Source organism: Solanum tuberosum, unplaced genomic scaffold (assembly GCF_000226075.1).
Source record: "Solanum tuberosum cultivar DM 1-3 516 R44 unplaced genomic scaffold, SolTub_3.0 scf00587, whole genome shotgun sequence".
In the NCBI taxonomy this organism is placed as follows: Eukaryota; Viridiplantae; Streptophyta; class Magnoliopsida; order Solanales; family Solanaceae; genus Solanum; species Solanum tuberosum.
In genome coordinates this window covers 227528-243321 of record NW_006239546.1, presented here as the reverse complement: position 1 = coordinate 243321, position 15794 = coordinate 227528, and the positions used below count along the sequence as shown (strand labels likewise).

The 15794-nt window shown below is 38.4% G+C and overlaps 1 protein-coding gene across 1 annotated transcript; it reads left to right on the top strand.

Annotated features, from left to right (window-relative positions):
• Positions 1–12920: 12920 nt before the first annotated feature.
• Positions 12921–13951, top strand: LOC107058755 (uncharacterized). Its single transcript, XM_015304856.1, has 2 exons — positions 12921–13326; positions 13842–13951. Exons 1-2 carry the CDS (start codon positions 12921–12923, stop codon positions 13949–13951), a joined length of 516 nt encoding a protein of 171 aa, XP_015160342.1.
• Positions 13952–15794: the final 1843 nt, after the last annotated feature.

Sequence of the window (15794 nt, the reverse complement as noted above, 5' to 3'; positions counted from 1 at the left end):
AAGTTCGGGTGTGTCCTTAAAGATTCAAGGACCTTTATGTTAAAGAGTTTCCTTAAGTTCTATGTACTATATAATAGTTTCTTTTGTATTGTAAGGGTTGTGTCCCTCTTGTGTTATAGTCATGTTTTAAGATGGCTACCTTGAGACGTAGTACTCCGATTTTGTATTAAAGGTTTAATGAGGTGACTTTTATGTCTTGTGTTATATTATGAAAATGTTTTAAATTTTCCGCTATTTTTCTATGATAAATGCTATGACGAATGATAAGGGCTTGTATAAGACCTCCGAGAGGTCGAATACACTAGTAACGACTAGGGGGGTGCTCTCAAGTCGTTACAAAGAGTGACTTAGAAGCACTAGAAAAAGAATTGATAAAGGAAAAGAAGGGAATGCCTTGAGAAGGCCACAACTCACGAGGAAAAAGTCACTGAGCCTAAATGACCATACTTTTGCACTCAGCCCTATTACAATACCTAGAAAGACCATTTTGATCTTGAGTAAACCGAATCGAAAATCGATTGGAAAATAAGGGCAAACCTATGAGTGAAAACATGCATTGTGTTCCTCTTTTTGAGTGTGAGCATTGCATCACATTCCTGATCTTGAATTGATTAACCTCTGTGTGTGAATATGGAATAATTTTTCATGTGAGGGAATTTAGACACCTTTTGTTGAGCTTGAACTTGCACAAGTTGCAAGTATTGCGAACATGAGAATCATTGGTAATGGTGTGTCACAACTTGAATCTTTGAGTACATAATTGATCCTTGCATAAGTAAATTGAGTCTTGTTGTGTGCACTCATGATTGAGTCTTGTGTAGCACTATTTGAGACACCCTTTTTGAACGGCTGAACTTGAGTTTGCTTGAGGACAAGCAAAAGTTTAAGTTGGGGGTATTGATGAGTCCACAAATTGGACTCATTTAGGGCTTTATTTTGATAGAAATAGTGTCCTCGAATGCTTATTTTGTCTCAATATCTGATGAAAACTCTTAAGTTTCAGGTATTTGAAGTTTTAGTGCAAGCATGGACACTAAGGCGAAAAAAGGAACAAAAAGGCTGAAAAGAACGAAGAAGCTGAAGCATGAGCATCGCCAAGAACCTTTGGCGATTCGCCAAAAGGACACACTCCGCCCTTTGTTCCAGTATGCGAAGTCCTGAAGAAAGAAGATAAAAAAGGCGATAAAAGGAGCAGTCAGTGCATCACCGAATAGTTTTGCGAAGCAGTACTATACCGCCTAATGGTCAAGAACGTGAAGATGTTGAAGGCAAGCATGAAACTGCGATGAAACAGAAAAAGGGTGAGTCGCTGAATCATTCGGCGGCTTAGACTAACTTCGCCGAAAGATCCGCCAGCGCTATTTTCTGAAGTCTATAAATACTAAACTTGTTATTAGTTTTATAATTTCCGAACCATTATTATTATTTTCAGAATAGAATAGTACTTTTTTGGGATATTTTCTCTCAAGTTTGCAGAGGGTTTTTTGGGAGACTTGAAGAAAGAAGGATTTCATCTTCCCCAAGTTGGAAGTGGGTCGTCTTCATTCTTCTTCCTTTTCTTAAATGAAGGTTTAATTTCTTATACCCATTTGATTTTGGTATCATTTTAGTTGTATTTTGTTATTTCTTGATGTGTGGCTAAAAACCCCTATTCTTGGGGTGTGATTTAGCAAATATGTGTTTATATTATTGTTGGGTCTTGCTTGCTCATAGGTTAGATGTAATTTATTGGTGATTTCACCTAGTGGTTGTGGTTTAACCTAAAGGATTTGTAGTTGCAAATACAAAGTCACCCATGGGTTTTTGGTTTTCCCGAGTGGGAGGTTACGAAACCAAGACCACTAGACTAATGGCCTAAGGAGTGGGTCGACATGAGGTTCGGCTCGAGAGGGTGAGCCCTAGTCCCATATCCTAACACTCAGCTCGAGAGAGTGAGTGGGGTAAGGCATAGGCTGGTCTTCATGTGGCAAATGGGAGTCCGAGAGGAAAGCATTTGAAACGGGGTAAGTTGCCCAAGAGGGAACTTATTTTCATTTAAAGCTTAGCCTAGTCACTATTATCTTACAAATTCCCTTCCAAAAGCATGTACCCAACTACTTATCTCAACTTGTATTGCAGTAACACCCCAAGAATTCTTACCTATACTTGATTTTCTTGTTATTTTTGTTGTTTTTACTAATTGTGACCAAACCCCCCAAATCAATATTTGACACTTTTGTGTCGCCCCCTTTAATTTACTATGTTTTAAATCGTTAATGTCTTTAGCTACGACTAGTTAGAGCTAAATTTTAATTTTCTATAAATTCTCAAAACCACTCCCCTTGGGGACACGTACCCCCAACCTTTAGTTGGGTTATTATACTATCGACGATCGTAGACACTCATACCGTAGGTTAGTGTTGTTGGTCACGATAAGCATCAATGGTCTAGCTAAGGGTGGATACATCTTCTTTCATGCCTTTTAACATTTTGTCTGACCATTCAACTTTTTTGAGGATACGTGAGAGCATATCCTCAGACCTACCACCTTCCGAGTCCCTGGGCTTTTGGCGCTTATGGGGAGACACATATCTATCCTTCTCCCCATCCTTCCAATTAGGATTACGGTCCCTCCATTAACGATCTCGAGCCTTCCAGCCTTCGTCTCTAGCCCAACCTTTGTTACAACCCTTCCTTGGGTAGTTTGAACGATAACCACCGCCTTGGTTGGCTAGAAAGTTTACCTCCTCGTTATACAAGGCTTTAAAGTTTATCTCGTCAGAATTTGCACACCTGACCCCCACGGCATTGACACCACGGGGACCAGCCCCCATGACATTTTTAGATAGAATGTCAAGCTATGTCATGATCTGGGCCATGCTTTGGTCTCTCTCATGATCTTTTCCAATCTGCTGCTTAGATAGCTTTAAGGTGAGAGTAGAGACTTGGTCCTCGCGAGTGTACAACGTTTTGTTGATAATTGTCATGCCATCTAAAAGTTGGGCTGCTACTACATTAAGCCTCCAGGAAAAAGTTGGTCAGCGACCCCTTTGTTTACCGAGTCCAGACTCCGGTAAAAGTACTGCAGTAGCACATTATCGGGTGAACCATGGTTGGGAATTGAAGTACCAACTTTTTGAACCATAACCAAGTCTCATGCAGTGGTTCTCCTTCCAGATGCTTGAAGCTCTGAATGCTATCCCGGAGGGTCATCATCTTTGAGGGAGGAAAAAGTTGCACCTAAAATGCGGTTACCAATTCCTCCCAGGAAGTGATGGATTCACACGGCAACTCGGCCAACCATTTGCACGCCTCTCCCATCAACGAGAAGGGAATGATCTTAACCGGACTGAATGCTGAGATATGTTTTTGAATGAGAATGGTCCGCACACATCCACGAAGTTCCGAAGATGTTCGTGAGCCAACCCGCTGAAAAGTCCCTTTAATTGCAAGAGTTGCAACATAGTGCTCGTTATGTGGAACACTGGATTTCCCTTGGCTGGAGGTAACTGGATAGCTCCAATACCTCCCATGAGATGAGGACCATTGATGTTGGGCTCTTGGACATCGTTGAGATTTCCGATATCATCTTGGTGGCCCATCTGGCTACCGTTAACAGTCAAGCTTTCTGAAATATTCACACACAAGCAAACAAAACAAAACTAAAGATTATGTGAGTAAACTACAACTAATAAGAACAAAAATTTTACTAAACTAAAAATTCTCAAGTAACACCATTCCCAGCAGTGGCACCATTTTGATGTTTGCGTAATCAAGACACAACTTCCAATGCAAGTGTCTACAATCGTACAATAGTAAAGTAACCCAACCAAGGTTTGGGGTCGAGTCCCAAGGGAGTGCGCTTGAGAATTAATAGAAAAATAAAATTAAGTTCTAATTACTCATAGCTCTAAAACAATATCAAATATAAACATGTTAAATATAAGGGGTGACGCAAGCGTCAATTATCAATGGGGGGTTTGTGACAAGTAAGCAAAAACAACAAAAATAAGGAGAGATACGAATATGGAGAGGGGATTCTTGGGATGTGATAGGATTACGGGATAGACTAGACTATTGGGTACATGCTTTTTGATAGTAAAATCTGTTGAGTATTTGTGACTAGGCTAGACTATAGTAGGGGTAAATTCTCTTTCGAGCAACTTACCCCGAATCAAATGGGTTTCTTTCGGACACCCACTTGCCGCATGAAGAACAACCTCCGCCTTAGCCCACTCAGTCTCTCGTGCTGAGTGTGTAGGAGAAGGACTAGGGTTCACTCTCTGAAGCTTAACCACATGTCGACCCACTCCCACCGGCCATCAATTTAGTAGTCTTAGTTTTACAACCTCTCTCTCAAGCAAGCTGAAAACACAAAGGTGAAATCGTATTTGCAACTACAATTTCATTAAGTTCTACCACAACTACTAAACGAAATCACATCTAAACAACAAATAAACCATCAGCAAGCAAGACCCAACTATTAATCTAAACCATATTCACAAAATCACACCCCAAGAATTGGGGTTTTAGCTACACATGTAAAAGAGATAGAAATTTATACCAATATGAGTTTGCATTCAATTGGGTATGAAGATTTAAGTCTTAAAACAAACAAAGAGTGAAGAATCCACAAGACCGAAGTCTAAATTCTCTGAGTTGAAACCCTTTGAATCTTCAAGTTCTTCAAAACTCTCTCCAAACTTATCACTCAAAATTCTATGTTAAAAATTCTATATTAAAAATCTGATATTTAGCTACAACTCTCAACGAGTATTTATAGTTTTCAAAAATCTGTGCTGCAGCGCATCATTCGGCGTCGTTAGTCGTGATCGCCGATCAACTTAGCTATCCGCCCTTTGGTAGGTTTCATCGCCGTTTTTCTCTATCCTTCAGCATTGTCGTGTTTTAGATCATTGGGAGACATAATATTGCTTCATGGAACTGCTTGGCGACACGCCAACTGCTCCTTTTCACCGCCGATTTGATCTTTTCATTAAGGGATCAACACACTAGAATAAAAGGCGAGGTGAGATCATTTGGCGACACGCCGAATGGGTTCGGCAATCTGCAGATCTTCGTTTCTCCGTTCTTTCAGCTTCCTTTGTTCCTTTTTGCTCAATTGTGTCCATGCCTTTGTCTCCAAGTCTAAATACCTGAAACTTAAGGTATTTTATCTGTTTTTGAGACAAAACATGCATTTGAGAACACTAAACCTATTAAAACATAGCCCCAAATGCTGCACCAAAATTTGGATTTTTGGTACCCTCTTCAAATTCTACTAATTCACCCGCCATTACTTCATCAAGACCGTGAATACGAGCAATGCCATCGCCTACTTGAAGTACGGTACCCATTTTTCCTGTATATCAGCGTCGTATATCAATGTATATTGCACGTATACAGTCCAATTTGGACTTCCCAAGAACTGTTTCGGCCTTCAATTTCATTGAATGATGAGGTCAACTCGATAGTGTTGAGTTTTGGACTCCATGGCACATCCAAAATACAAGTGGGGAAGAGGAGTCCATGAGGACTCGGGTGACAATTCATGAATAGGAAAAAAAGAAAAAAAATTAGTGATCAAAACTTGACAGACTTATTATTAGCTAAAAAGTAAAATAACTAATACATATTCTTCTCAGTGACCCCAAATAAAAATCTTAAAGACACAGGTGATGCTAACAAACAACTACATACTTTGAATTACATAAATTTCATTTATGACATGAGATTTCAAGATATCACTTGAAGAAGTTAACACGAGAATTCAAACCTTCTTTAATAGAGAGCGAACTCAAAGCTGCCGAGCCTTGATAAATGACATTTAAACATTCATTAATAAAATTAAGAAAGAAACTTGAAAACAACAAATGCTTTGATCCTACTTCTCAACAAGAGATGTCAATATGTTTGAAACACTAGGAAAAAACATTACAGTAATGCCATAACATTAATGCTTTCACAAGACCTAAACATTCAAAACAAAATATCTATTATCACTAAATCAAAGGAAGTAAAAACCAAAGCATACCATTAAGCTAATTTAAAAAATTGCTAAAGCCACTGCACAACAAATGAAATCTCAAGATAACACTCATGAAACAAAGCATACCATTAAGCTAATTTTTAATAGAAAAGAACAAAGGAAACAAAGGAAACAATGCAGAGATCTGTAGTAAGCACTTTCAGATTCGAATGGAAATATGGTAATAAAGAAAACTACTAGAACAAATACATTACTACGAAAAGGGAAAAAAACCTAAACACTACTACTTCGCCTTAAGCAAGATTCGAACAAGAAGAGATGGCAAATAAAAACTTAAATCAAGATGATATCCATAATGGACTAAATGTAGAGTTAAGCAACTAAACAATAGAAGATGAAATCAATAGAGGGAATTACAACAACAATCAAACCAAAACTAAGTTCAAATCTACGAACTAAACTGTAACATCCCGTATTAGAGAGAGACTAGAAATAGAAAGAAATCATTTTGGAAAGATTAAATTTGGAAATATTGGCAAGATATGCTAAGTATGAGTTTGGGTCACCTTCAAACGACCATAACTTTTAGTACATGATATGTTAGGTGGGTTATAAGATATCAAATGAAAGATCTTTGAATTATATTTCTAACGCCACTGAGTTTGCTAATTTTAGAGCTCGTATGAGAGAGATATGCCCTTTTGAAGTTGGGCTGTCCAGTGAAGGAAAGTTACCCGGATTTGAGAGGGGTAGTTTGGTCTTTTTCCTACCCTATTAGTTTAATTCGTTTTTAGTAATTTAATTGGGGTCTATGCTTATTTGTTTCAGTTTACGCATTCCAAGTTAACGCTAGGGTTTTGAGAGAAGAGAAAAGAGGAGATAAAAGAAGAAAAGCCAAGGTTTCGTCGCGTTCTTGAGATTTTGGCTTGCGGATTTCACCGAGGGTTAATCCCTACGAGGTATGTGAGATAACATAGCATTGGGTTCGTTCACCCACGTGCCAATCATGATTAAATTCAGCGTATTTATGTTCTTGAAAGTAGAGTATATGAGTTCTTGATGAATTTTGTTGAAGTTTTGTTTGAATCTTGATTGTTGGATTTTAGAGGAGTTGTTGAGATGATTTTGATGTGATTGAAGGCTTTTTTTTAGTATATTCTTGCATACTTTGGTTGGGTATTTAAATCTAAGTGTTTGGGGAAATAACAAATCGAATCTAGATGATTTAGTGTTGAAAAATGAACTAGAAAATTTGTGGGTTTTATGGGCAGGGGGCTGGCACACCGCGCCACTCAGTGCGCCATAGAGAAGTGTCTATAGATTGTCTTCTAGGGCGCCACGCCACTCAGTGCGCCCCAAGCCAGCTTCTGTAGTTAGGACTCTGGCGCCCTGCGCCATTCAATACGCCAGGGACGCCAGGTCCTCTACCCTTTCCCACTTCTTTCCGTTTGAGTTCCCTTGAATCGTACCTATGTTTTCTAATTGATATCTACACTCTAAGGTGCGTATAAACATTATGAGATCATCCATAAACATGAATCATAACTTTTAATCGATAAATTCAAATTCAAGGAAAGTTAACAGCCAAGTCTAGAGAATTCCTAGAGTCTTTTCAAGAAGTATTTTACAAATGCTTTAAACTTGTTTTAAGACTTGAGCTCTGAGTTGAGTAAGAGTAAAAAGTGAAGTTCATTTTCTTCAAAACAGTATATGAGAATTAAGTATTCCCAAAGAGTAAATGTTTTCACATTTAAGCAAGAGAGGCAACACCGATTTCCAAGAGAGCCTTTCAGCTAGTCTTTGAGTAATTATCTCAAACCACAGAAAGAGTTATGTTTTTAAACATATGAGCTTGTTACATTTTGGGAGTAGTATTGAGAACCGATTTGGGGACAACTTGAGTTCAGATAATTCAAAGTCTCCATAAACCGTATAGCCAACATGGGTAGAAAAGGGTCATACTTTTTAGATGATTCCTTAGTGATTTTTACCATAGACGTGTGGATCCACTTAGTAGTTAGCTTATATACCACGAGCAAGGTAAGTGACGGTCCTTGCGGCATGAGGCAAGGCGATGTATCATCACAGAGCTCATAGTGATGGTTGTTGGTTAGAGAAACTTCCACAGAGATATTTTGTATTCTTATATACATAGAGTTATTTGTATTTCCATAAACAATGTTAGTCAATGTTGTATTTTTCAATACACTATGTTGTTATTTACATGTTTTAAAGGTTTTCCTTATAGTTCATTTATATTACTACTTTATTTTGAAAATGAAATGAGTTGAGTTGAGACCAGGTAAGTTCTTTCAGTTCCCTTTCAAGCTTATGTCTTTTTCTAGATTTCCCCTCGAATGCGCGTACATTCAATGTACTGATGCCATTTGTCCTGCATCATTTTATTATACAAATATAGGTAATCAAGATCAACATCCAGCGCTTCGTTGATCTAGTTGAGCATTCAGAGTCATTTGGTGAGCCTCCTTGCTTTCCGGGGGACCCCTTTATTGCTGCTTTATCATTTCAGTTGTTAGGATGATTTGGGGTCTTGTCCTGACATCCCTCTTAGTAATATAGGCTTCATATATAGAGAGTTATTAGTTCATTAGTCTTGATATTTCAGTTATTTTGATTATAAGACTTGACTTGCCTTATTGACCAGTTGAATGTTTTCTTTTATAACATTCTAGTTTATTTCATGAACTTATCTTTGTTGAGAAAAGTCTTCCGCTGAGTAGTAAGATAGTCCAAGGGTTTGCTTGGGGCCAGCAATGGTTCTTGAGTGCCACTCCCGCCTAGGGTGTAGGCTTTATGAGTGACAAACTTGGTATCAGAGCCCAGAGTTTAAGAGTCCTAGGGAGTCTATGAAGCCATATTTGTAGAGTCCTAGTTATCGGTGTGAAGCGCACCACATCTATAATTAGGAGACTGCGACATTTAGGAACCTATCTCACTTCTTTCATACTCATTTCGTGCAATAGAGTTTATCTTTAAAAAGCTTTTTCAAATTCGTGCTTGCGCGTCTTTTAGATCATGCCTTAATGAAGAGCTGTCAGAGGTTGTCCTGCTAGAAGGAATGTTGAACCACAGGATCAAGGGGTACCTAATGCACCAGAAGTGCAAACCCAATAAGAGGTCACCAATGCAAAGTTCCGGGAAGCTTTCCGGATGTTTCGTTAAGTTGTGACCAATAAAGTTGGACAGAGAGAAAATTGATAGGAAGTTGCTGATACTTCTAGGATCCGTGAGTTCTTAAGGATGAATCATCCAAGCTTCACTAGTTCAAGTGTCACTGAGGATCCATAAAACTTTGTAGAGGAACTTCAGAAGGTTTTTGAGATTATGCACATTGTTGATGTTGAGAGGGTGGAACTAGTCGCATACCAATTGAAGGGTGTCACTAGAATCTCGTTTGATCAATGCAAAAAGAATAGAGTTGAAGGTGCACCACTTGTGAGCTGGGCTATGTTTGAGGAGGCTTTCCTGGGGAGTTTCTTTCCCCGTGAACTAAGAGAAGAAAATGTATGAGAATTCCTCACCCTTAAGCAGGAATCTATGAGTGTTCATGAGTACATTTTGAAATTCACCCAACTTTCCCATTATGCTCAGGAGATGGTTGCAGACATCAGAAGCAAGATGAGTTTGTTCGTTGCTGGGTTGTCTCGTCTATCAAGTATGGAATGGAAGGCAACTATGCTGATAAGAGATATGGACATAGCAAGGTTGATGATCCATGTGCAACAGGTTGAGGAAGAAAAGCTGAGAGATAGGGATGAGTTCCGAAACAAGAGAGCTATGATAGGGAATGAGTTCGGACAACATAAGAGTAATGCCAACCGGTCATCTTTCCAAGAGAAAGAAAAGGGTCTTGCTCCATCATCTGCTAGTGAACCTACACCAAGGAACATAGGTGAGTTGGAAAATCAGAATTCCCAAAATTTCTGAGCTAGAGCAGCGTAGTCTCAGGGTTAGGTGGAACAAGTGGGTAATGGGACTCCTTCATGTGCTAAGTGTGGTAGGAACCACTCAAGGGTGTGTCGTGATGGCTCCACTAGTTGCTTTAACTGTGGTCAGAATGGTCATTTTATAGAGGAATGCCCTAAGAACAGAGAAGGAAATGGTAATGGGGGGAATAGATCCCAAGCTTCTTCAGTTTCCCAACAAGACAGAGCTGCATCTAGAGGAGCGAACCGTCTGTATGCTATCACTAGTCGCCAAGAGGAAGAGGATTCACCATATGTTGTCACTAATATGATCCAAGTCATTAACTTTGATGTTTATGCTTTGCTAGATCCAGAAGCGAGTCTATCTTTTGTGACCCCATATGTTGCAATTAATTTTAATGTTCTTCGTGAGAAACTTCTTGAACCGTTCAGTGTTTCTACACCTGTTGGTGAGTCTATTCTGGCTTAGAGAGTCTATCGTGATTGTACCATTTCCATCAATAACAAGAGCACCATGGCTGATTTAGTTGAGTTAGACATGGTAAATTTTGATGTCATTCTAGGTATGGACTGGCTTCATGCGTGTTATGCCTCAGTCGATTGTAGAACTCGAGTTGTTAAGTTCTAGTTTCCTAATGAGCCAATTATAGAGTGAAAGAGTAGTTCAATAGTGCCTAAGGGTCATTTCATTTCGTACTTAGGGCGAGAAAGTTAGTTTCCAAGGGGTGTGTCTATCACTTAGTCCGAGTCTTATTTGTGAGGAAGAAGGATGGTTCTCTTAGAATGTGTATAGATAACCGTCATTTGAACAAGGTTACTATCAATAATAAGTATCCTCTTCCAAGAATTGATGATCTATTCGATCAACATCAGGGTGCCACTTGCTTTTCTAAGATAGACCTCATATCTGGCTACCATCAGTTGAGAGTAAGGAATGTGATATCCCTAAGACAACATTCAGAACTCATTATGGTCATTATGAGTTCCTAGTGATGTCCTTTGGTTTGACCAATGCTCCTGCAACATTCATGAAACTTATGAATAGAGTACTCAAGCCTTATTTAGATATGTTTTTATCGTATTCATTGATAACATACTAATCTATTCGAGCAATGAGGAAGATCATGCTAGCCATCTCAAAATAGTTCTCCAAACTCTAAAGGATAGAGAGTTGTATGCTAAGTTCTATAAGTGTGAGTTCTGGCTTGAGTCTGTGGCATTCCTAGGCCATATTTTTTTGGTGATGGTATTAGAGTTGATACTCTAAAAATAGAGGTAATGCAAAATTGTCCTAGACCCACATCTCAAACTGGTATTAGGAGTTCCTTGGTGTTGGCTGGATATTATAGAAGGTTCATCGAGGGGTTCTCATCTATTTCATCCCCATTGACTTAGTTGACTCAGAAAATAGTGAAGTTTCAATGGTCTGAAGATTGTGAGAAAAGATTTTAGGAATTGAAAACTAGGTTGACTACTGCCCCAGCATTGACCTTACCAAAAGGTACGCAAGGTTTTATGGTATATTGTGATGCGTCCAGAGTTGGACTTGGTTGTGTGTTAATGTAGAATGGTAAAGTTATTGCTTATGCCTCTAGACAACTGAAAGTTCATGAGAAAAATTACCCAACCCATGATCTAGAGTAGGCTGCCATAGTATTTGCTTTGAAAATATGGTGCCACTCTCTTTATGGTGTTCATGTAGATGTGTTCACATATCACAAGAGCCTTCAGTATGTGTTTAGTCAAAAAGAACTTAATCTCAGATAGGGGAGGTGGTAAGAGTTACTTAAGGATTATGACATTAGTATTCTATATCACCCAGATAAGGCTAATATGGTTGTTGATGCTTTAAGCAGGTTGTGTATGGGTAGTACCACCCATGTTGAGGAAGAAAATAGAGAGTTAGAGAAAAATGTGCATAGACGTGCACGATTAGAAGTTCGACTAATGGATTCCACCGAAGGATAAGTAGTGATGATGAATGGGGCTGAATCATCATTAGTGTCCGAGGTGAAAGAAAAACAACACCAAGATCCTATTTTTCTTAAATTGAAGGCAAATGTTCATAAGCAAAAAGTAATGGCTTTTGAACAAGGGGGTGAAAGTAAGTTGTGTGTACCAAGGTTGGATGAACTCCAAGAGAGGATCTTGGAGGAAACTCATAGCTCCAGAAATTCTATCCATCCGAGTTCCACAAAGATGTATCGTGACTTGAGAGAAGTATATTGGTGGAATGGTATGAAGAAAGGTATTGTTGAGTTCGTTGCTAAATGCCCGAATTTTCAACAAGTTAAAGTAGAGCATCAAAGGCCAGGTGGTAAGGCTCAAAATATAGAGATTCTGGAATGGAAGTGGGAGATGATCAATATGGATTTTATTAGTTGTTTACTGAGGTCTCGCAGACATCATGATTCCATTTAGGTGATTGTTGATCGAATGAAAGAATCAACCCACTTTTTGCCCGTAGAGACTACCCATTCAGCATAGGATTATGCCAAGTGAAATATTCAAGAGGTAGTAAGAGTTCATAGAGTTCCGGTTTTGATTATATCAGATAGAGGTGCACAATTTACTGTAAAATTTTGGAAGTCATTCCATAAAGGTTAGGGTTCAAAGGTGAACATGAGTACTGATTTTCATCCTCAGATAGGTGGTCAAGAAGAGCACACTATTCAGATTTTAGAAGATACGTTGAGGGGTTTTGTGATTGAATTCAAGGGTAATTGGGATGATCACCTACCTCTCATTGAGTTTGTTTACAAAAATAGTTATCATTCTAGCATCTAGATGGCTCCTTATGAAGCTCTTTATGGGAGAAGATGCAAATCTTCTATTGGATGGTTTGAGGTTAGTGAAGCTGGGTTGATAGGACAATACTTAGTTCATCAAGATATGGAGAGAGTGTTGAAAACAACCCAGAATCGTCAGAAATCCTATACAGATATTAGAATAAGAGACTTAAGTAGTTTGAAGTAGATAATTGTGTATACTTGAAGGTTTCACCCATGAAGAGTGTTATGAGATTTGGTAATAAGGGAAAACCTAGTCCACGGTATATTGGTCCTTACAGAATATCCAAAAGGATCGGTAATATAACTTATGAGTTGGACCTACCGAGAGAGTTACCAGCAGTTCATCCAGTGTTTCACAGTTCTATATTGAAGAAATGTATGGGCGATCCTTCACTTATCATAACTACCGAAGATATTGGTTTTAAGGATAGCTTACCTTATGAGGAGATTCATGCTCAGATTCTAGATCGTCAAGTTCGCAAGTTTAGAACCAAGAAGGTAGCATTAGTCAAGGTCTTATGGAGAAATCAGTTTGTTGAGGAAGCTACATGGGAGGCTGAGCAGGACATGGAGAAGATAAATCCACATCTCTTTGAGTCCAGAGACATTCCAGATCAAGGTACTAATTCTCTTTTTAGTACTCTTTAATTGATATACTGAATGTGTTATATTTGCTTGTTGTGTGTTTGAGCTGAATGTTAGATGTTACAACTTTAGTCTACTTAGAGTGATCTCATCCAAGGACGAATGATACCAAGGGGGAGATATTGTAACATCCCTCCTTAGAACCAAACTAGAAATAGAAGGAAATCATTTTTGGAAAGATTAAATTATGAAATATTGGCAAGATATACTAAGTATGAGTTTGGGTCAACTTCAAACGACCATAACTTTTAGTATAGGGTGGTTAAGGTGGGATATAAGATATCAAATGAAAGGTCTTTAAGTTATCTTTCCAACACCACCGAGTTTGCTAATTTCTAAGCTCGTGATTAAGATATGCTCATTCAAAGTTGGGCTATCCAGTTAAGGAAAATTACCCAGATTTAAGAGGGGTATTTTGGTCTTTTCCCAACCTAATTAGTCTTATTCATTTTTTGTAATTTAATTGATGTCTAAACTGATTTGGTTCAGTTTACACATTCCAAATTAACGCTAGGGCTTTGAGAGAAGAGAAAAGAGGAGAAAAGCCAAGGTTTCGCCGCGTTTTTGAGATTTTGCTTGCAGATTTCGCCAAGGGTTAATCCCTACGAGGTATGTGAGATCACATAGCGTTGGGTTCATTCACCCACGCACAAATCATGATTAAATGCTACATATTTACGTTGTTGAAAGTAGAGTATATGAGTGATGAATTCTGCTGAAGGTTTGTTTGAATCTTGATTGTTGGGTTTTGGAGGAGTTCTTGAGATGAATTTGATGAGATTTAAGGTTTTTTTTAGTAGATTCTTGTATAATTTGGATGGGTATTCGAATCTAAGTGTTTGGAGAAGAAACCAATCGACTCTACACGCTTTAGGGTAAAAAAATGAATAAGAAAATTCGTGGGTTTTCTGGGAAGGGGTCTGGCGCAGCGCGCCACTCAATGAGCCAGAGATGAGTGTCTGTAGTTTGGCCACTGGGGCTCCACGCCACTCAATGTGCCCCAAGATAGCTTCTGTAGTTAGTGCTCTGGCGCCCTGCGCCATTCAATACGCCAGGGACGCCAGGTCCTCTACCCTTTCCCACTTCTTTCCGTTTGAGTTCCCTTGAATCGTACCTATGTTTTCTAATTGATATCTACACTCTAAGGTGCGTATAAACATTATGAGATCATCCATAAACATGAATCATAACTTTTAATCGATAAATTCAAATTCAAGGAAAGTTAACAGCCAAGTCTAGAGAATTCCTAGAGTCTTTTCAAGAAGTATTTTTACAAATGCTTTAAACTTGTTTTAAGACTTGAGCTCTGAGTTGAGTAAGAGTAAAAAGTGAAGTTCATTTTCTTCAAAACAGTATATTAGAATTAAGTATTCCCAAAGAGTAAATGTTTTCACATTTAAGCAAGAGAGGAAACACCGATTTCGAAGAGATCCTTTGAGCTAGTCTTTGAGTAATTATCTCAAACTATAGAAAGAGTTTTGTTTTTAAACATATGAGCTTGTTACATTTTGGGAGTAGTATTGAGAACCGATTTTGGGACAACTTGAGTTCAGATAATTCAAAGTCTCCATAAACCGTGTAGCCAACATGGGTAGAAAAGGGTCATACTTTTTAGATGATTCCTTAGTGCTTTTTAGCATAGACTAGTGGTTCCACTTAGTAGTTCGGTTTTATACTCCCGACAAGGTATAGGACGGCCCTGGCCTTCTGAGGCAAGATAGTGTATCATCACAGAGCTCATAGTGATGGTTGTTGGTTAGAGAAACTCCCACAGAGATATTTTTTATTCTTATATACATAGAGTTATTTGTATTTTCATATACAAAGTTAGTCATTGTTGTATTTTTCAATACACTGAGTTGTTATCTAGATGTATTAAAGATTTTCCTTATAGTGCATTTCTATTACTGCTTTATATTGAAATGAAATGAGTTGAGTAGAGTTAAGACCAAGTAAGTTCTTTCAGTTCCCTCTAAAGCTTATGTCTTGTTCTAGATTTTCCCTCGCAAGCTCGTAGATACAATGTACTCATGCCATTTGGCCTGCATCATTTTGTGATGCAGATACAGGTAACCAAGATCAACATTCGGCTCTTCATTGATCTTATTGAGCATTTTCGAGTCCTTCGGTGAGTCTCTTTGCTTTTCAGAGGACCCTTTTATTACTGCTTTATCATTTCAGTTGTTAGAATGATCAAGGGTCTTAACCCGACATCCATATTAGTGTTAGAGGCTTCATAGACAGATAGTTATTAGTTCATTAATCTTAATATTTAAGTTGTTTTGATTATAAGACTTGAGTTGCCTTATTGGCTAGTTGAAGGTTTTATTTTATAACATTCTACTTTATTTCATGAAGTTATCTTTGTTGAGCAAAGCCTTTCGCTGAGTAATAAGCCAGGCCAAGGGTTCGCTTGGGGCCATCAATGGTTCTTGAGTGCTA

Excerpts from the sequence above, each read along its gene's own strand:
- LOC107058755 (XM_015304856.1), top strand. The coding sequence starts at position 12,921 with ATGAAGAGTGTTATGAGATTTGGTAATAAGGGAAAACCTAGTCCACGG. Across the intron at positions 13,327-13,841 it reads CAGAGACATTCCAGATCAAG|TTTACACATTCCAAATTAAC; the intron begins GTACTAATTCTC and ends GATTTGGTTCAG.